The sequence below is a fragment of the Furipterus horrens genome, unplaced genomic scaffold (assembly GCF_987537825.1).
Source record: "Furipterus horrens unplaced genomic scaffold, mFurHor1.1.pri manual_scaffold_13, whole genome shotgun sequence".
Taxonomy (NCBI): domain Eukaryota; kingdom Metazoa; phylum Chordata; class Mammalia; order Chiroptera; family Furipteridae; genus Furipterus; species Furipterus horrens.
Window position 1 is genome coordinate 5184952 of NW_028327183.1, and position 21283 is coordinate 5206234.

The 21283-nt window shown below is 40.1% G+C and overlaps 2 protein-coding genes across 4 annotated transcripts in view; both read left to right on the forward strand.

Annotated features, from left to right (window-relative positions):
- CHD9 (chromodomain helicase DNA binding protein 9) overlaps positions 1-9558 on the forward strand; it is a 99293-nt gene extending 89735 nt beyond the window's left edge. For 2 of the 3 annotated variants that reach the window (XM_090260656.1, XM_090260655.1), the window contains exons 37-38: positions 2766-2870; positions 4856-9558. In XM_090260656.1, coding sequence (XP_090116782.1) covers positions 2766-2870; positions 4856-5734 — 984 coding nt within the window. In that variant the 3' untranslated portion in view covers positions 5735-9558. The remainder of the gene's footprint in view (positions 1-2765; positions 2871-4855) is intronic. The other variant, XM_090260658.1, reaches the window with a different exon arrangement.
- Positions 9559-13109: 3551 nt separating this feature from the next.
- The window catches only part of RBL2 (RB transcriptional corepressor like 2), a 51913-nt gene continuing 43739 nt past the window's right edge, over positions 13110-21283 (forward strand). The window contains exons 1-5 of the mRNA XM_090260740.1: positions 13110-13445; positions 15604-15734; positions 17199-17399; positions 18199-18263; positions 20995-21123. Coding sequence (XP_090116866.1) covers positions 13194-13445; positions 15604-15734; positions 17199-17399; positions 18199-18263; positions 20995-21123 — 778 coding nt within the window. The 5' untranslated portion in view covers positions 13110-13193. The remainder of the gene's footprint in view (positions 13446-15603; positions 15735-17198; positions 17400-18198; positions 18264-20994; positions 21124-21283) is intronic.

Sequence of the window (21283 nt, forward strand, 5' to 3'; positions counted from 1 at the left end):
CTCTGAAACGATGTTCAGTATGTAGTATTTTCTAACGGGTCTGGAAATGCTTAAACCTAGCAGATTTGTAGGAAAGGGGTGGACTAACATGTTACACAGTCGGATTCACATATTGGGCTAAGCTGATGAATGAAAAGAGCAAGGCAGTTTACATGGCCTGAGCCCTGGCCCCACGCGAGATCACACACAGGGGGCACGTGTCCTCCAGAGCAGTGAGGGCTGTCTGGAGACATTTTTGGTCGTCACAGCCTGGGGCAGGACGATGGGTGTTGGGGCAGGGGAAGGAGGCTGTTGTCCTGTAGGTGGTAGAGGCCCAGGACACTGATAAACTTGGTACAGGACATAGGACAGCCCCCCACACCGCAGTCCCAAAATGTGTGCGGTGCAAAGGCTGAGAAACCCTGGGGAAACGGGCCGGCGCTCTCACCGTGGCCGTGATGTACTTACTTGTCACCGGGATTTTCTGTCAGATAGCTGTACGGCGCCTTGTGCTAGCCGGGCTGGTAGCTGGAAACAGAGTGTCTTCAGCAAAGGGACTGTGTGGGCTAATGGCACCCCGTGCTGGTAAGACTCCGGCTTTTCCACAGTCCGCTTCTGAGCCAAGCGCGACTCAGCGTCCGTCTCCTCGGATGGTTTGTTTTCGTGCTTGGGTTGGCATGTGTCCCTTTTACCCGCTGCAGTAAAGGATCGAACACTGTGGTACCATTTTTAAGTTTAGAGCTTTGATATTTTTATTCCAGTTGAGCAAGCAACAGAATAAGAAAGGAAAACTGGCCTCAGAGTAAGAACAGCAGAACAGCAAATTTCACATTTAACTTACCTTACATACAGTTCCTGTTAATGTCGTCATCCTCTTTTGCTCTGGGTTAAGGACCTCACTTCTAGTATAAAAATACATAGTTATTTTAATTTCTCAGAAGAAATATTGGAATTGAAAGAAAACTTTAAAATGACAATTGTTTTCATATTGTGTATACCAGCTCATTAAAATGAATACTTAAAATTAATACTATTTTTTTCTTCAATTTTGTAGAAGCTTATTTAGCCTTGTTAGTACTTTAAAGTGATGTCACTAATGTCTTAGGGTAAGAACAAAGTGATGTTTTAGTGGCATTTTATTAATTCTGTGCTTGCATAGATTGCGTTACAAATCTTTTCACATTACCTTATAATGAATATTAGCATTACTGGGCATGAATAAATTTGTTTTAGCCAGTTTTAAGGAAATGAAACAATTTTATATTTTTACCTGTCATGTTTAATATTAAACACTAAATTTTATTTTTAATGTGGTAACCTGATAAGGGGCCTGTTCATTTCCCTTAATTTGTAGAGCTCTTTATTGTCCTGAGTCTCTAGAGCAGTGGTTCTCAACCTTCCTAATGCCACGACCCTGTAATACAGTTCCTCACGTTGTGGTGACCCCCAACCATAACTAAAGCATAGTGATTAATCACAAAAACAATATGTAATTATATATGTGTTTTCCGATGGTCTTAGGCGACCCGTGTGAAAGGGTCATTCGACCCCCAAAGGGGTCGCGACCCACAGGTTGAGAACAGCTGCTCTAGAGTGTACAGGCTTCAGGATTCATGAGTCACTAAGGAAAAGAATCTGCCTGCGAAATTCCCCATCAGCCACCAGAGGGCCTGCCGTTTAGATGGGAGCATAGCAAAGGGGAAGCTGAAAAAGAGAAGGGGACAGAAACTACAGAGACTAATGCCAGTAGGAGACACTGGAGAAGGGTACCTGTAGGTGTTATAACTGGATGTATGAAACTCTGTATATATCCTGTCAAGGTATGTGTTCGTTCAAACAGGTGTGGAAGAAGAAATTACTCAAGGAATATCTAGGCTCCAAAGGAACATTAAATGAGTAGGTCCAAATCAATAAATTGCAAGATCTTTTGTTTCCGTTTCATACTAATTATTATGTATATAGTTTTTTTTTAATTTACTCATGATTAGTTGGTTATATCACTTTTCACACACAAAGGATATGTATGTTTTTATACTTCAGGGGGTCAACTTGCGTCATATTATGAGAGCATGGGTTTTTGAGACCTGTGTTTGAAACCCGACATGAATACTAACTGACTAGCTTTAAGTAATCTGTAACTTCTGTGCAGCTTTGTTTTTCATTTGAAAAGTAGAAATAATACTATCTCAAAAGTATGCAGTGAGAACTAAAATAAATTACACTCTTAAAGTCCTTAGCATGGCACTTGTCATATAATAGTACATATATTTATTATGTGTCAGAGACTATTCTAAAGCCCTTGAATTGTATCATGTTATCTTTATACCCTAGGAAAGAAGTATTGTTATTCCCTTTATATAGATAAGAAAACTCAGACTCAGGAGAGCCTTATCGATTGGCTTGAAATCACTCTTAACTAGTTATACTGCCTATCTGGCATAGTGAGTGCACAGTAAATGCTAATTATTTTACTGTTCTAGTTGCTCTACTTAAAACATTAAAATTTTCCACTTCCACAAGTTTATACAGGGGTGAGCAAAGGTAGGTTTACAGTTGTGAATACATGATTCACAGTTTATTCTTATATTATTATTTATTAATTATTGTGTTATTTTCCACATAAACTACTGTAAATGTACTTTTGCCAACCCCTGTGTAGTATTTTAACAGAGTTGTGATAGTCCCACATGTTTTCAAGAAATAAATTTTGTAAACTGAATAGAAGCAAGACAGGTCTCCATATTTAATAGTGTTTTAAGTGTCTTAACAGTCTTTTTTGTTTACAGGTTGGAGGTGCATTTGCTCCTCCTTTGAAAGATCTATGTAGATTCCTGAAGGAAAATTCAGAATATGGAGTCGCTCCTGAATGGGGAGATGTTGTTAAGCAATCTGTGAGTATTTCATAAACACTAACTCAGACATCGTTTTAAAAATTAGATGCCATTTAATTATGTCTCAGATTGAATTTTAAGTTAATCAACAAAATAGTATTTGCACATGTGATCGAGCATTTTAGTTCAGTTTTATTTTGCACGACGTTAAATTTCTGAGCTGCTTGTTGAGTTAGAATGCAAAATCAATATATTTTTATATTTAACCCCTGTTTTTATTTTAACCTCTAAGATACTATTTGAACAATGCCATAAAAAGTAATCACAAATGTGGGGAAAGAAATACGTAAAAGGATATTTGTCATGGTACAGTAGTGAAAAATTGGAAATATGTTAATGGTTTACCAATATGTTTAGAAAACTATGCAGCTGTTTTAAAAATTGTGTCACAGAAGACCATCTAATGACAAGGGAGAGAAAATTCACCATATGTTAAATGGGATAGTAGTCAGGCTCTTGAAATAGCGAAACCTAACTATGTGATAAACGCTGAGTGAATGATAGCTCTTATTCCTATGCGTGTCCACATGAGAAGTGCAGGATATAAAACGATGTTCAGTATGATTCTGTTTTATCTTAGAAAAGAAGGTGGGGAGAACTGTGGAATTTGCATATGTACAGAAGAAAAGTGGAAGCGCACGTCCTGAAACATTAGCAGTGGTTTTCTCTGGTGAAATTGCTGATGAGCTTTTCTTTCTTTGCATTTTTTCATCATCTTGTTTCCCGCAGCAGACCCTAATGCCTATTATATAAAGAGAAGAAATAACTAGTTCCATTCAAAACAAAGTTTAAAAATAATCCCATGAGAGTCTTCTAAGCCACTGTCTAGAAATGAACTGTCACAAATGGTCGCCTCTGGGACCATGTGGCTATGGTGCACTTGAAATGTGTTGTAAGTGTAAGACACTGGCTTTTGGATTTTGAAGACTTGGTTTGGAGAAAAGAATATAAAATATCTCAGTAATCTTCACAGATTACATACTGAACTGATAGTATTTTTAAATATTTTATTCATTTTTAGAGACGGGGGAACTGAGGGAGAAAGAGAGGGACAGGAACATCGATGTGTAGTTGTCTCTCACACGCCCCCGTCTGGGGACGTGGCCTGCAACCCGAGCATGTGCCCTGACTGGGAATTGAACGAGCGACCCTTTGGTTCGCAGGCCGGCACTCAATCCACTGAGCCACACCAGCGAGGGCTGAACTGAATAATATTTTGCTGATGTTAAAGTGACTGTATTACTAAAATTAATGTCACCTATTTCTATTTTACCTTTTTATGTTGCTACTAGAAAATTTTCAATTATATATGTTACTTATATTTCTGTGGGACAGTGGCTGGTCTAGAGGTTCTAAACTAAAACTTCTAGAGTTTTGAGTCCAAGAAAATCACGAGCCCATGATAAGAAAAGGAGGACAGATTGTTCTCCGTTGTCCTGGGCTTGACGCTTCCCAGTCGGCAGGGGGCGCAGCCGTTCCACGCCCAGCGATTTCTCCCGGGTTGAGCATCTTTTTCTGCTTGGCTGTATCCTTTCTTCCCACAGTGCTTGTCCAAGGGTTCATAGGAAGCGTCTTTTTTCCATCTTAACTTATTCCTTCCTTCCTCTGCCTTCCCTTGTTGTTCTTCCAGACTAGAAAAGGGGCGCTTGTTCAGTCGTCCACACTCAGTGACATAAAGCATGTAAGGGCGAGGGAGGGGCCCTCATGAAGAAATTCCTGTGGACTTCGTGTTTTCTAGAGACAGGCTCCAAACGGATGCCTCCCGATGTGGAGGAAGGCTAGAAGCCTCTGTAAATGATAGGTGGGAGAGTTGCTTCCAGCCACTGCTTGAAAGAATATGGAATTGGGGTGTCTCTTGCATAATTGATTGTTATATCATACAGACTAAGTTTATTCATAATTACCTGCTTTTACTAGGTTGCTTGTATCCCAAGTTAATAGCTATTGATTTTAATATAGCTATGATTAATGATTTTTTTTTTCAGGGGTTTCTTCCAGAAAGTATGTATGAACGCATTCTCACCGGCCCCGTTGTGAGAGAGGAGGTCAGCCGGCGAGGGAGACGGCCTAAAAGCGGCGTTGCGAAGGCCACAGCGGCCATGGCGCCTGCGGCCGCCGCGACAGGTGCCAGCGGCCCTTTGGTAGCCAACGGATTACTTCCAGGTATGGACCTCACAACTCTCCAGGCCTTACAACAAAACCTCCACAACTTGCAGGCGCTGCAAGTAACCGCAGGGTTGATGGGCATGCCCGCTGGCCTTCCTTCCGGAGGAGACGCTAGAAACGTGGCTGCCGTGTTCCCCATGCTGCTGTCGGGAATGGCTGCGTTACCAGATCTGTCGGGCGTGGGAGCACTCCTGGCAAAGCCTGCTGAGGCTGGAGCAGAAGAACAAAAGGGAAAGGACTCTAAGGAGCTAGAAGGATCTAAAGAAAGGACAGAGAGCCACGATTCAGAGAATGGTGGAGAAAACGCTGTGTCAAGTTCTCCGTCAGCATCCTCTTCTGCTGCTTTAAACACAGCTGCCCCTGCCAGCTCGCTAGCTCTTAACCCGCTGTTACTCTCTAATATACTTTACCCAGGGATGCTTCTCACTCCAGGCCTTAATCTTCATATTCCAGCTCTGTCCCAGTCCAGTACTTCTGACGTACAGAGAAACAAAAGCAGTGACCTAGGCTCGACTAAGGCTGTCGCAGTGAAGGAAGAAGATGCCAGAGTTAGTGATCAGGAAGACAAAGGGGGAGCAGAGCCGAGCCCTCTCCATGAAAACAGCACAGATGAGGGCTCAGAGAAAGCCGAGGCCTCCTCCGGGTCTGACAGTGCGTCGTCGTCCTCCGAGGATTCAGATTCTAGTGACGGAGACTGAGCCCCAGGCTGTGCTTAAGTTATGAACTGGTTTTGGGTTTTTTCTTTAACTATTAATTGTAAATACCCCCGTGTGGAGTGCGTCCATAACTTCCTGACCGAACATTACAGTCCTTTGTTTAGAAGTGCAGACTCCTTTCAGAGACGTTTTGCATGTAATATTTCTTAAGATTCTTAAGTTTCTGAACTCGTATGTACTATCAAATCCATCAAGGTGTAAAATTACAACAAAAGGCATTATAATTTTGTTGGGGGTTAATTTTATGAAAATTATGCTCAATAAGAGTTGTATATTTAATATATTTGCAGTGAACACAGAATACTTTATGCATATTACTGATTTAATTTGAATATAGTTTTACAGCCTCCTTGACACCTATAATTTACAGATCAAAACTCAGCAATAATTTGGGCAGCTAATGAATGTCATGAAAGCTGTAGAATCTACATCACCATTCATTGCTTTAATTACATGAAAATGTTCTAGTGTTTTGATGCACTGCTGATGTTTCCAATTCAGGTACAAGTGTGTTTGAAAGAAGAAATAAATTTCCCAATCAGCCAGTTTAACTGGCTACCTGTTACCTCAGCTGAGTTAGTTTAGGAAGTTTACATTCGTTTCTAATTCTCTACTTGTTTTCAGGGGTTTTTTAAACACATCCTCTATATCATGTTAATCTGGCAAGAAATATGACTTGCTTTTTGCTAAGCTTAACTATGATATTAGTAAAATTGAGTTGTAAAATAATCCTGGGTCATGTGACTTTGGCACCCTCTAGACATACTTAGTTTTAACTTTTCAAAGTCTGGCCTCCTGTTAGAAATAACTGTGTCTCAGATGAGTAATGTCTGTTTCCAGGGTTCAGAAAAGGCAAACTCATGAAATGCCACTGCAAAGAACTTTCAACACAGCATACTTTATGTAAAAAAAAAAATGGTTTGTTTGCTTTATTTGTGTAGATTTCTATTTGTGTTTTACATTATGGTAATATTCCAAAATGAACAGATAATAGTAGTTAAGTAATATGCAAACAGTTCAGATTTATCTTGAGTTTCTTCTAGGTGTAAGCAGATTAAATGTTGCCCAGAATCAGTGTTGGGTGTTCAGTTTATATTAAATATACTGAGTCGCCCACTTTGAAAATGCACTTTGAATAATCTCAAAAAAATTATACGAGTTATACCTGTAAAACACAAAATGAAGCCCAAGGCTTCTTAAGAGCCCTTTACAAACATGTTAACTTTTCTGGTATTTAATTTGTGATACAGTTTCTCCTCCTAAAGCTGCTATTATTCTGACAAGGTAGAGGTCCAGGTTCACCTGCATACACATATAAAACAAGTAGAACTGAATTGGATATAAAATACCATTTATATCCTAAGGAGAGGTAAATGTTAGCATTTTTCTCGTACTTGAATAAGTCAGTGATAAAATTTGCAAGGGGATGAATTTAGGGGGGTGAAAAGTACTCCTCTTACACTGAAAAAAATAACTTTCAGTGTGTTTTGATCATAGAACTCTGTTGCTTTGTCATGAATTAAGCAATTATATTGGATTTTACAAGACATTTACCAGTAAATTATATTTCTGTATGTAAAATAACCAACCCCATATTAGAGAGACAGTGTTTATAGGTATTTACAAAATTATGTAAGTTCCATTGGGATGGTATTGATTTTGTATTTTTCCAAAGTAGTACTTTGAATTGATAGTCCTTTACGCAATGTCTTAGCAATAGTCATTGTAATGCCCATCCAGGAGAAGTGGGTAGTAATTCTTCATCATGAAAAGAATACATTACATATTTAGTTTCCTCCCTTTGCAGTATTGCCCTTTTGTTTAATTAGAATACACCTAGGAGATAGCCAAAGTTTCTCAAACACAGTGAACTTAGGTTGCCGGGGGAGTATTTCAGCACCATCCCTATTTCTGTCCCTCACTCTGCTTCTACCCACATGATCTTTATTCCTTTCTTTCCTCGATTTAAAAAAAAAAAAAAAAAAAAAAAGCCCGAGATCTCCTCACTAAAATCTAATTTATATCAAATTTATGAGAGAAAGTATTTTCCTAATTAATGCTCAGATGAATTTGGTTAACATCTTAGTGATTCTCTATGTAATCAGACGATTGCAATTTTTAAAGTATTAAGGCTAATATTAACTTTAAACCTTCTCTTGGGTTTCAAGATACTTTGATTTATTGATTGGGGGAGAGTTATCCAGGTATCAGGTTAAAAACAAACAAACATGCAAATATGGTTGTATAAAGCGAAGGGTTATAAAGGAAAAAAAATCAGTAGAATTACGTAATACTAAAGTTGCAGTTGAAAGGACACCCAAGTATGTGTTGGTAGTTACTAAAAGAATTAGAGCTGTTACTGCCTTGTATTTATGGCCCTTGTTTCAGGTTTCTTGATACAAGTCTTAGTCCAATTTTTCTTTTGGACATCTGCAATATTTACCAGTTGTGTTCTGTGTAGTCTGAATTTGTTTTCTGTAGTTGAGCAAACGTCTTTAAAAGTCCTTTGTAATTTATTAAATTACTTTCTATGATCTATAGAACAAATGGAAGTTTAATTATTTTTTATTAAACATATTCTTTGACTACCCATGATGTCAGCCTCTATACATGACAATACTTTTTTTTTATTGAATTTTATATAGCTAATTTATCTTGAAAGTTATGAAAGAAACTACAGTCTTAAATCTTCAAATGGAAAGGACACTTGGGAAGTATTTTTAAGAGACAGAATTTAGCAATAATTATATTGACAATATTACTATTTCCTTTTCTTCCCCTGAACCTTAAAAATAATCCAGGAAGGCACCGAGATATCCCTGTCTCCTCTTAAAGGGTTTCGTTTGGAAATCAGTAGTTATTTTTTCCCGTGGTCTTTTGAGTTTCTCAGTTCCTTGCCATTGTTAATAGTGCTTTTTATAAACACGAAAAGTTTGTTTTTCCTCTGATTACCGAAGTAAAACAGTGGAGTCTCATTATACACTCATTTAACTTGAACACATGCAACTATACTTTTATGCTTAGAAAACTTCTTTTTCTTTTTTCGTACAATATAGCGTGTAAGCACAAGCCAACTGCTTCATCTAGTGCTCACCCAGAAGACCAGTAATCTACCCCGATGCTGGAGGAAGAATTGGCCATGGTGGATGTTTTTGAGAGAAGATACAGTAGAAACTTATGTATTCTGTATTTTGTGAGCTGTAGGAGGGAAAAGAGTGATATTTGACTGCAGGTAATCTTCACCTTATACAAGAAATTTAGAGCTTAAAACCCTGTATAAATGTAACTCCAGTACATAAGCTATTTATTTTTAAGTGCAGAAAAAAGACAACAATATTTAAATCATTCATAAACCCACCCTGAGAGAAAAATACTGTTGGTATAGATTTCCAATCTTTTTTGTATGTATGTCATATACATGTAGTAGGTTGATTAGTGCCCTACAAAAATGTATGTCAACGGAGAACCTCAGAATGTGACCTTATATGAAAGTAGTCTTGACAGATGTAATTAGTTAAGATTCTATCATACTAGATCAGGGTGGGCCCTAAATCCAAGGACAGGTGTCCTCCTAAGAAGAGGAGAGGATGCACAGGGAGAGCATTACGAGACAAGAAGCAGAGATTGGCGCGGCGCAGGAACAAGCCAAGGAACACCGAGGGTGGCCAGCAGCCACCAGAAGCTAGAAGAGAGGCGTGGGACAGATTCTCATTCGGAGCCTCCAGAAGGGACAACCCTCGCCAACACCTTGATTTTGGACTTACAGCCTTCAGAACTGTGAGAGAATAAATTTCTGTTTTAAGCCACCCAGTTTGTGGTAATTTGTTATGGTAGCTCTAGGAAAGTCTTCTGCAATGTGATTTTTAATCTTAATAATTTAGTATTGGCTCACACTGAGATAATTTATTCAACCAAGTACTTAAAAATAGTCATTTGGGTTTATATATGCATTTTTTGCATCTATCCCCAATGATTTCCTTTATCCCTAGAAGTAAAAATACTTCCTCTGTTTTTAAGATTTTGATTTCTGTTGCCAAATTTATAGATGCCATTAGTAGCAATTTATACTACCATTAGCAGGGTGCATTTTGTGAATGTTCATTTACCCCAAATCCTTACCAATACTGTGTATTGTCCTTTGATGTAACATTTGCCAAATTAATAGGCAAAAAATAACATCTTGATGAATTTTTAAATTCTTTTTCTTAATAAAAAATCAAGAATGCATATTACAGAAAATCTGGGGGCGGGGAGGGGCAGTAGGGAAAGCACAAAGTAAACAAACCCCCCACAATTCTGTACACTCAGATAATTGTAAACTGTCGGGTCATTTTTCTTTGCAGATACATATTATATATTATTTTAATAAGAATGGAGTTATATTGTACATACCATTTTGTAACCTTTTTTTCATTTACTATATCATGATTATCTTTCCATGTCATTAAAGAATCTTCCAAAACATTTTTAAGGACTTTTCTCATTCTAATATTTAGACCCAGTATAATTTATTTAGTACCTAATTATTGAGTCCTTACACACACACACACACACACACACACACACGCACGCACGCACGCTTGAAGTGTCCTGTGATGCATTCCTATACCTTCCTGAATTTCTTCTTTTTTAAATTCGCATGTGACCATTCCTTGCTCCAGGTCTGTTTCACCCATGAGCCCACAGGCTCTGTGAGGGCAGACAGCACACTGGTGGTATTCACTACTATCCCCCGAGTGCTGGACGTGAAGTAGGTACCGGCATTGGCTGAATATCTGAGTGGATGGGCGGACGGATGGCAGGCTCTCCGGCTGAATGAATGAGTGAGAGAGCGAGTGAATAATCAGAACCCAAGAACCAAACTTAATAATCGATACTGATTCTATAATTGGGATCATTGACATTGTATTAATTTTAGGTGTACAACATAACAATTTGATGTATGCACATGTTGTCAGATGATTACCATAAGTTCAGTTAACGTCCATTACCACACAGAGTTACAATGATTTTTCTCGCGATGAGAATTTTTAAGATCTCCTCTCAGCAACTTTCAAATGGACCGTACAGCACATTGTTGATTCCAGCCACTGTGCTGGGCATCATGTCCCCAGGACCTACCGTTTGAGAGGTCTGTATCTTTGGACCACCTTCACTCATTTGCCGCCCCCCACCCCGCATCTCCGGCCTCTGTTCTCTATATCCCTGAGTTTGTTGTTTGTTCCTTATTTTTAGATTCCACATGTGAGATCATACATTAATTGTCTTTCTCTGAGTTATTTCACGTACATAGAATGCACTGAAGGTCCATCCATGTCACACGTGGCAGAATTTCCATCTATATGGTTAAATTACATTTAGTTGTGTGTATATATATTTTTTTCTTCATCCGTCTGTCGATGAACTCAGGTTTACATCTCTTTGCAAATGTAAATAACGGTGCCATGAACATAGGGGTGATTTTGTTTCCTCTGGTTACATTCCCAGGAGTAGAAATGCTGAATCACACGAAAACTTCTGTCACGCAAAAATATACACATGAATGTTACTAGTAGCTTTTCTCATTATCACCCAAAACTGGAAACAACCTGGATGTTTTCAGCTGGTGAATGGATAAGTAGATGTGGGGACATTCATGCAGCCGATAGGACTTAGTAATCGACAGGACCAAACAACAGACACAGGCCACAACCTGGCTGGATCTGAAAGGTGTGATGCTGAGCAAACCCAGTCCAAGGCTACATACTGTCTACGACACTTAGATGGCATTTTGGAAAATAGGGAAACTGTGGGAACAAAACTGATCAGTGCTTGTCTGGGGCTGTGTGTGGAAAGGTTCACCACTAAGGGGCACTAGAGCACTGGGTGATGGAAATGTTCTGTGTCTTGGGGGCGGTGGACATGACTGTATTTATCCAAATTCATAGAACTGCACACTAAAAAGCAAATTTTACTGCATGCAAATTATACCTCAATGAATCTGACATAAAAGAATAAACAGAAGGATACTTAAAAATTAATTGGTATATAATTTTTGATGACGGAATAGGAAAGATGAAGAATGGACTTTCAAGTACAAAACAGGATAAAGTTTTGTAGGTATATTGGGAATATGAGGTAAAGGAGAAATAGGAATGATATAAAATTTCTAACAGTTAAAAGTTTTGTAAATGTACTTTTAAAATGGATGATTGTATCAAATCACTATGCTATTTAGAATCCATTGGCTTTGAAAATATTGGTATTAACAAGCAAAGCATATTTTAATAAAATACTTATTTGATGGTTTATTACCATGAATTTTACTTCAATTACATTACAATTTACTAAAAGCAGTAAAGAGGATTTTACCGCTAAACAAATCCATTTTTCTCTTCCACTAAAGTGTTGATGGGGTCCAAAATATGCAATATCATTATTCTAAAATTTAATATCCCCAGCCTAAATATAAGGAAAGTACTAGAATTTCTTATCGACTTATTTACAGATACTCGTAAGGCAGTTGTATTCCACCTCTGCATTTTCTGTGAGCACTGAGAAAGAAAATCCAGCAGTTTTACCGCAAGTTTTAGGAACACAGTTTGGTCCCAGGGCTTTTCCCCAGCACCCCCTCTGCCTCCAGGCGCCCTCACCTCGGTCCTCGCTCCAGCTCAAGTTTCCCGAAACTGGCACTTTTCCCAGTATTTGTTTTCCCCCGTTTACATTGCCTTCCCGCTCCTCGAGCATGAAAATGTATGCTATACTCATTTATAAACGAAAAAGGATTGAAAAGACAGTGGTTCAGGCCTACAGATAGTAAAGGAGAAAGCAAAATAACAATGAAGGAGCCAAGTTAACTGAATGACGGGGGTTAATACAAATATGTCACAGTGAACGTATATTGGCCCTATGGGGGCAGGGGGGCGAAGGAATTACGGCTGTAAAAAAACAACAACTTTATTTAAAAGGCTCAAATAAAATGTAAACTCAGGAAAAACTAGAAATGAGGAGAGTGGCCAAAAACGAACTTTGTGAGACAGGCCCTTCCTTCCTATTATCTTTTTTAATAAGGACACCAAGGTGATGAGTCTTCATGCGAACAGCTTGGATATGAAACAGTCACCTGCCCATGTTTCTGGGGTGTTTTTCTTTCAGTAGAGCCCTGGGGAAAGGTCTCACGATAGGGAGCTACTTAAAACGTGGAGAAGCCGCTGTCATTTCAGCCCAGGTGTGGCTACGCGAGCCGCAGCATGTGAACCCTCCTTCACCCGCACGGGCCTCCGGCCAGGACTACATTTCCCGGCAGGCCATGCGCGGGACTACAGGTGCTTGCGTGAGGTCACGCGCCGTCAGCTGCGCCGCGGTTGTTTTATAAGCGGCGGACTAGCGGGCACTTCGGCTTTTGAATGGACAAGGGTCTGTCCCCTCTGCTCGTCTGAGGACCAGCGCCCGGGAGTGCACAATGCTGGCCGGAGGCGACGAGTCTCCGCCGCCGCCGCCGCCGCCGCCCCTGCCAGCTCCTCCGGCAGCGGCCGGCTCTGAGGCAGAGGACCACCGGAGAGAGGTGGGGATCTCCATGCAGCCAATCCTCTGGCCGAGCCCCAGGACCCAGCGGCGGTTCGACGACCTGTGCTCCGTCCTCAACATGGACATGACGGCGCGGATCGACGCCTGGGACAGCTACCGGAGGATAAGCGAGAGCTACACGCTGGAGGTGCGCCCGCGGGGCGGGGGCGGCGCGGGGGGCGAGGGTCTCTCCGGGCCGAGCGGTCTCGGCCGCCGCGGGAGTGGGGCCCCTGCCGACCCCGGGCGGGGCGCCCGGCGCGGACTCCCCGACTGGCCCCGGGGTGGGAAGGAACGGGCGCTGCGCACCTGAGTCCTGGAAACCTGGCTTTCGGAAAGCTCTGAGCGGCCCTGAAGGCGGCCGCGCTCTCCGGCTCTTCCCTTCGGAGGTCCGAATGGGGAACACCTGTTACCCTTTGCGAGCCCCGCGAGGCTGAAGTCGGTCTGGGGTCGCGGGTACGCGCTTACGACCACCTGGTCGGCAGAACGAACAGGTGCAGAGGTCCGCGACCGCGCGGAGCCGCGGAGGGACTTGCTCGGGAGATGAACCCGATTTGGGGGCCTGCGGGTCTCCTCCTCCCCCGTCCTGTCCCCCGAACCAGGGCGGCTTTGTCCCGGCTCTGCGCCTGCTCTGGTTGAATAAACGTGTTTCGTTTCGGGCTGTGTTTACGCCCGTGTCTCCAAGAGGGGTTTTCTCCGGGGCGAAGGAGACGGGCTTCCTGCCTCCCTGGGTATTGACCCACGACCCCCTTTGTCACTCGGAGGGCGGGACGGCGACGACCTTGACCATCTTTTGGTCGCCGCAGGCGTTGCTCTGGACTCTCGGAGTTGCTGTGATTTGGGCCTGTTGTGTCCCTTTCTTCGGGCGGGGCCTGCGGCGGAGAGAAATGCTCCCTCCAGCCAGTGAGGCTCCGCTCCTGCAGGCCCCGCCCCTTGGCGGGCCAATGGGGAGCGACACGGAAGTCGGGGTTGTTTATCAGCCGCCCGAGTGTCGCCTTGAAACAGGAAGCCACGTGATTTTCTGAAGTGGTTTTGCAGGTTGGGAAGGAGGTGGGTATGTAGGCTCGGCATGGGAAGGCCTAGCAAAAAGGTATATAAACTTAGGTTATTTTTGCCCATGGGCCACTAGGTTACTTTTATTTTTCAGTTATTCTTGCATTAATAGGAATTAAATGCAGCTTCTCCCCCGTTGTTATGCGCACAGGAAAAAAGAAAAGCTAGTAATACAGTGATTGTAGCACCTGACAGATCGGGGTGACTTCGGACCATGTACTTACCCACCCCCCAAACTCAAGTTGGTGAAATGTGAATTTAAGATAGTTGTACCCCTCGGGTCACAGAGCTGTCCTGAAGGTTAAATAAGGTAATATCGTGCGGTTTCTCACATGGGGCGCTCGTGTGCACCTCACTGTGGGGCCCACAAAGCTCTCCCATATACTTAGGTGATCTGACTGAACAGGCCATTTTGCTGTTTACTCCCCTGTGGTTCCTGGGATCAGGCAAAGAGGACTCTTTTCTGGTGAAGGCCTAAGTGCCTCCAAGGAAGCTCTCCTTTTACCCTCAGGATAATCCTGTAAATTACACAGAACTGGCATTATCAGCGGGCCGTTGGCATATCTCAACTCACAGGTTAAGTTGTGAAGTCCAGTGTTATAAGCAAGTGACAAATAATCCATGGTTAGTCAGTTATTTTTAAAAATATGTTTGATTACTTAATTTTCTTATGACTTTGGTCTCAGATTCTTAGCTCAGTTTCCCCAATAAATGGATGAATGTTTATTCATGTATCAGATATTTTTTGATCACTGTTCCTCGCCAGACACTTGTAGGTGCTGGGCATAGACCAGTGAACAGTAAGGTGTGTTGTAAGAGAACATGATATTTAATACAGAATAGTGGTGACAGAGTTTTATCTTTGGATGTATTTTCTGTGCTTCATTCCATTCTCACTGCCCTCAGATAAGAAAATGGAGCCAGTGTGTCTGGTAAGTAATTTGCCCCAGGTGCTATACTCCTGAGTCTCCCAGGCATGTGCCCTGACAGAGCCCGCGGAATCCGTATCGCCTTTAGTGATCGGAAAGTTGCGTAGTATCGCTTTCATCTGTGCTGCTGGTTGGCCCAGTTCAAAGCAAAGACACACAGACTCCAGTCTCTTACTGAAGAATGTCGTTTTAAGAGCACGTGGAATGGCGCCATCATTGAAAATGCAATTCCCCGCAAACATATAAATATCACTTTTGGTTTACACATAAGAATTTTTTATATTGAAGTATATAACTCATTAACCAAATATCAATTTTCTTTTATAGGGAAATGATCTTCACTGGCTAGCGTGTGCCTTATATGTGGCTTGCAGAAAATCTGTGCCAACTGTAGGCAAAGGGATAGTTGAAGGAAACTATGTATCCTTGACTAGACTCCTGCAGTTTTCACAACAGAGGTAAATATGTTACTGTTTGAAACATAGTGTGACTAATACAAAAGCTTACAAATCCTAGTGGGTATAAGAATTCTCTGTGTTACCATTTTCTGAGCATTCGTGCCTATGGAGTGCTGGATTTTGAACCTAGGTCATGGTTTTCCTTTACCACATCATTATAAACTATAGTTAATGACATTTATCTAACATTTAAGTGCAAGTAATGCAGTCTCAGGCTTCAGTTTATTTCCATTTGAGAAATTCAATTTTACCTTTAAGTTTTTACCTGCGGGTTCAGATTATTTACTTTTTGGCCATAATGGACTACATGGATTAGAAACAAAGAGCAGATCGGGAGAAGATATTTACAATGCACATAACTGAGAAAAGATTAATATCCAGAATTATATAAAGAACTATTAACAAATGGTTAAATAATTGACAAGCAGCTACTAAGAAAAATGGTTAAATAATATGATTTCACAAAGGACAAAACTCAGGCAATAGACACAGACAATAAGATGTTCAGTCTCACTAGTAACCAAGGAAATGGGAACTACAACAAGATAACATTGCATCTCATTGGACTGGGGAAATCTGAGGTCTGAGAATACCAATATTGGTCATTATGTAGGGGAATACGCACTCTGCATTGCTGGTGTGCCTCGCTGAGAGTATAATTGGCACAGTCACTTCGGTGGGAAGTTTAGTACTCTAGGAAAGTTGCAAATGCACGTTTCTCTGACTCAGCTGTTCTTCTTGGGGTGGTTGGAAGAAACTCCTACGTGTACAAGGATGTCATTACAGCATTTTTGGTTATAATGAAAAATTGGAAACCTCAATTTCAATTGATTGGGGAATGAATGCAAAAAGGTCATGCTAGTTCATATGAAGGAATATTCTTTGCAATTAAAATGAATGACTTCTATCTACATGTATCAATAATCTCAGCAACATTGTTGAATGAAAAAGCAAGTTGCAAAATGCTACTTTGTAGTATGGTACTATTTATATAAAATGTTAACCCCACATACAAAAGATACTAGGTACTGTTATAGATACAAATATATCCATATTGTAACTCTAGTAAGTAGTAAGGGTCAAAACACAGAATGGGAAAGATTCAGACCTACTTTAGGAGATTGGGGAGTACAAATGGGAACTTCTGTTGGAAACAGATATGGCAACATTTATTCACTATGTTAATATTTGTTAAATGCAGCAGTTGGGTACATGAACGTTCGTTAATACATACTTTTTTTTATTTATAATTTTTAAAAACCCTCAGGTAATTTGAGAAAAAAATGTTGATGAGGAAATCAGAGAAATAAATCTGTAGGAGATTAAGCTATTCAGAGGCATGGGTTTTTGATTTTATATCACTGTCTAAAATATAATTTAATCAGTACATTTTTATTTACTTTTAATTGTTTTTGTATACTTGCGTTAATTCAGAAAATTTTTCATTTTTATTTTGAATATTAGCTTAATTGAGTTTTTTAACAAGATGAAGAAATGGGAAGAGATGGCGAATCTCCCCCAGCATTTCAGAGAACGTACCCAGAGATTGGAAAGAAACTTCACCGTTTGTGCTGTGGTTTTTAAGAAATATGAGCCCATTTTCCAGGAAGTTTTTAAATACCCTCAAGAGGAGCAGCCTCGCCAACAAAGAGGGAGAAAACAGCGGTATGTTTTTACCTTTATTGGTTAGGGAAACACCTTTGGACCGCAGTCTGATCCCCCCTTTTCTGTCCCGCAGTTTATTCTGTCGTCTTAAAAAAAAAAAAAGAATGTGATTATGTAAATAATTTATTTCTCCAATAGCTTTCTTTCAATAACTTCTTTTCATTGTATGTTAGCCATGAAGGGTTTGGCTTCTTTCATTTTGCAAAATATATGGGATCTCTGTCTATATAAACTTGCACTTTTCGTGTAAGCAACCAAAATTGCAAAAGTCAGAACACAGATATTGTCACCAAAATTAATGGGTATGGAATTTGACTACTTGATTTTCTATTATTGACTATTTCTATCATTTTCTCTGTGTTATAATGTATACCGATTATTTCTATCTCAATTTTATGTCCAACTGAGTACTAAATCATCCCCACGAAGTGGCTTCTCTATGTGTTTTGATGTTCACAACCCGTGAAGAATGGAGAAGCTGGATTGGGGGAGACAACGGGGAGCTGAAACTGTTACAAATTTGCACTTTCTGGTCATGGCCGCAAAGTCTACAGACTTAACTTTGACTCAATGTTCTTCATTGATATAGTTGTTAAGAACGTTCTTCTAAGACAGATGCGCTCATGGCTCCCAGCTAATTCCTTGCCAATGTGGGGTTAGAGCAGAACTTCTTGAACATTTTCCCAGTGAAGTGAATCTGCTCTGACTTCCTCTGTCAGTTTTGTTTCTCTTCTAATTTAGAGTCATTTGTGATGCCTTCTTCTGATTCTAATGTTTCCTGCTTTTTTCTCCCCCAAAGGCGTGTGCCCTGTTCTGTGTCTGAAGTTTTCCAATTTTGTTGGATACTTTACATATATGCAAAAGGTAAGAAAAAAGGAACATTTATTTAGATATTCACTTATTTCAGCGTTTGGGTGCCACTTTGGTCAACCTATAATATGTCTTAGGAAAAGTTTCTCACTGAAAAATTTCTCAGTGACTTCTCAGTCTGATTTCTCAGACTCTTTTTTTAAATATTCCCTTTTTATATATAAAAAAAAGTCTTGAATTTCTTTACAAGATGCAAACTTCTCTTATTAAGTGGAAAAGTTTCAAATTTCATTCTTACACAGTATCTTTTCCACCCTAACGTATTCTTCTGAATTACAGACTGTATACACCTCGCTGTGTCTGTGCTTATATCTTGAGCTGTGTTTTTCATGAGACAAGTCTGATTTCGTGAAGTAGGACTGAGCATCCCCAGTAGTTCAGATTACTTTCTGCATCTTGTTCAGATAAATACACTTGGTCAAGTGCTTTTAGATAGAATTTATTTTCTCTCCCTTTTTTCTCATCTCACTTCACCTATTCAAGGTCCACTTTCAGGAAAATATGTTTTTCTTTCTTTTCTTTTTTCCTGTCTGTATTTCTCTGTAGAAACGATTCTTAGTAATCTACAGAAGAGAAAGTACAGTTACATATTGATAATTCACTTTTTTTTTCCTGGTAACTATATAGAATGCCTTTGCCATCAAGACAGCCCAATAAAATACAAAGTTAGAATTTTAAAAAATCGTAGAACTGCAAGGAGTTTCATGAAAGATTCCTTTTTGTTTTCTTTATATCTTCTATGGTATATGTGTAACTGGGAGTAAATGTACTACATAAATTATTTTAAAAGAATTTTATTGTCCTTGGGTTGATCTTAGTCTCACTTGGTCAGCTGGGGTGACATATTTTTAGTCTCTGCAGGTAACTAAGGGTTTGAGTTTTATCTTACTGTTCAGCCTGTAAGTGCTTGATCTGCACAGTCCTGGGCTAGGATCTGCGTGGTTCTCTAGGACCTTTTCTAATGGAGCAGTTTAATCGGTTTTATTCAGTTCTTGATGTAGTTATTTGGGGGAAGGTGTACTCCTTTGCTGACTTCCTGTGCCAAGTGCATACCAAAGACAAGTTTGGGCTTATCCTCATGAGGGGCTTTGTGGCCTGAAGACCAGCAGGTGCCCCTCCCCATTTTGTAGGAGACCCCACATCTTCTCATCCTGATAAGTAAGCCCGCTCTGGAGGTCAAGCGGGTTATTTTTGCTGGCCGAAAGATGAAATGCCTCCCAGTGAGATTTCTAAAAGTTCGAGTTTGAAATGTGAAGTATGTCACGTAGGGACAGTCCTGGAGCTTAACTTAGATTCCAATCTTTTGGGACATTTCGGCTTTTTGTTAGAAGTTGCAGTGCTGCGGGTTTTTCCTTCTATGGCAAGTACGCACGAGGACAAGTCCCGGCTTGTCGGTGTGATGGGCTCTGTAGCTTGAAACCATTAAGTGCCACGACTTCCTGTTTTACATTTGAGAAACTCAGTGTTTTGATATCAAACATATTTATAGTAGAACCAAGCAGATTAGTGTGATTATATCAATACAGAAAAAAATGTTTTTTGTTTCTTTTGATTTATTGAATGTTTTTATCTATACAAAATAGAATTATTCTGATATGCTGAGGTAAGTGGTAACTTTTTTGGCGGAGAGAGAAGAGCCTGAAACAAAGCAGTGGGAGTGTGTGTTTGTACGCACACATCTGGGCCGCACACACCTGGGCCGCACACATCTGGGTCGGCATTAAGTGTGAAAATGTTGCGGTTGAGGACTAGTTATTTTGCATATATGTTAGCTATTTAAGTTGACTTCATCTGATGTTATAAAAATGTAAAATCGAGATGAAGCATATATATGCAGTGTTCAATGCCAAAGGGGCTATTCTCGAAGCTATAAAACTAGAAATATTTCCTAATTGCTAAGAATAATAAAGCTCTTTAGCTGTCCATGAAACCTGTTCTCAGGGTTAGACGTAGCGCAGCGCTGCGGCGGTGACCTGTTCCCGTAGGTCTGAGTGTTGGTTCCTTTTTTCTCCGTTATCAAGCGCCCACAGTTTGTGGAATGCCAGCTCTAGATCTTAGATACCTTTCTTTGTAATCCTGTTGCATTAATTTGTATTAGCTTGTATTCACAAGTATTTCTATTAATTTTCTTGACAAAAATATTTTAGTATAAAACAATTTCTTACCATTTGAAGTAATTTATGAAGTTGCTCATGTTCTGAATTTCCAAAGGAAAAACCAATAATGATAATATTTTGGTTAGCTACTAGTCATTTAATAAATGCTTACTTAGTGAATACTAAGTGAGTGAAAGACATTTTTATTTACTTTTCATTAAACTCATAGAAATATATTAAACCATAAGAGTAATATTTCAAAATTAAATTTGCCAAAACTCTATTTTTTAAAAGATTTTATTTATTTTTAGAGAGCAGGGAAGGGAGGGAGAATGAGAGGGAGAAAAACATCAATGTGTAGTTGCTTCTTACGTGGCCCCAACTGGGGACCTGGCCCACAACCCAGGCATGTGCTCTGGCTGGGAATCAAACCAGCGACCCTTTGGTTCACAGGCCAGTGCTCAATCCACTGAGCCACACCAACCAAAGCTGCCAAAACTCTTTATGTAGCTCTTGAGTCAGCTTGGTACAGTGTTGTGTAATGTCATTTTAATTAAAGGAAGAAATTATTTTTAACATACTGTAAAGTTGATGCATATTTACCTCTCTAACTCTTTATAACCCTGTAGGTAATTTCCCCCTGATCAGTGATGATTTGGTCAATTCTTACCATCTCCTGCTATGTGTCTTGGACTTAGTGTATGGAAATGCACTTCAATGTACCAATCGTAAAGAACTTGTGAACCCAAGTTTTAAAGGTAAGTTTGTAAATCAAAGATTATTGGAAAACTCACATTTCTACGTTATGTTGACTCTTTTGTACACAGTTCAGGTTTCTTAGCATTAGGGAGCATAAGTGCTTTGAAAAGCCATCATTATTGCTTTCCAGAGTACTTATAACTAGGAGTCAGGGTCTCT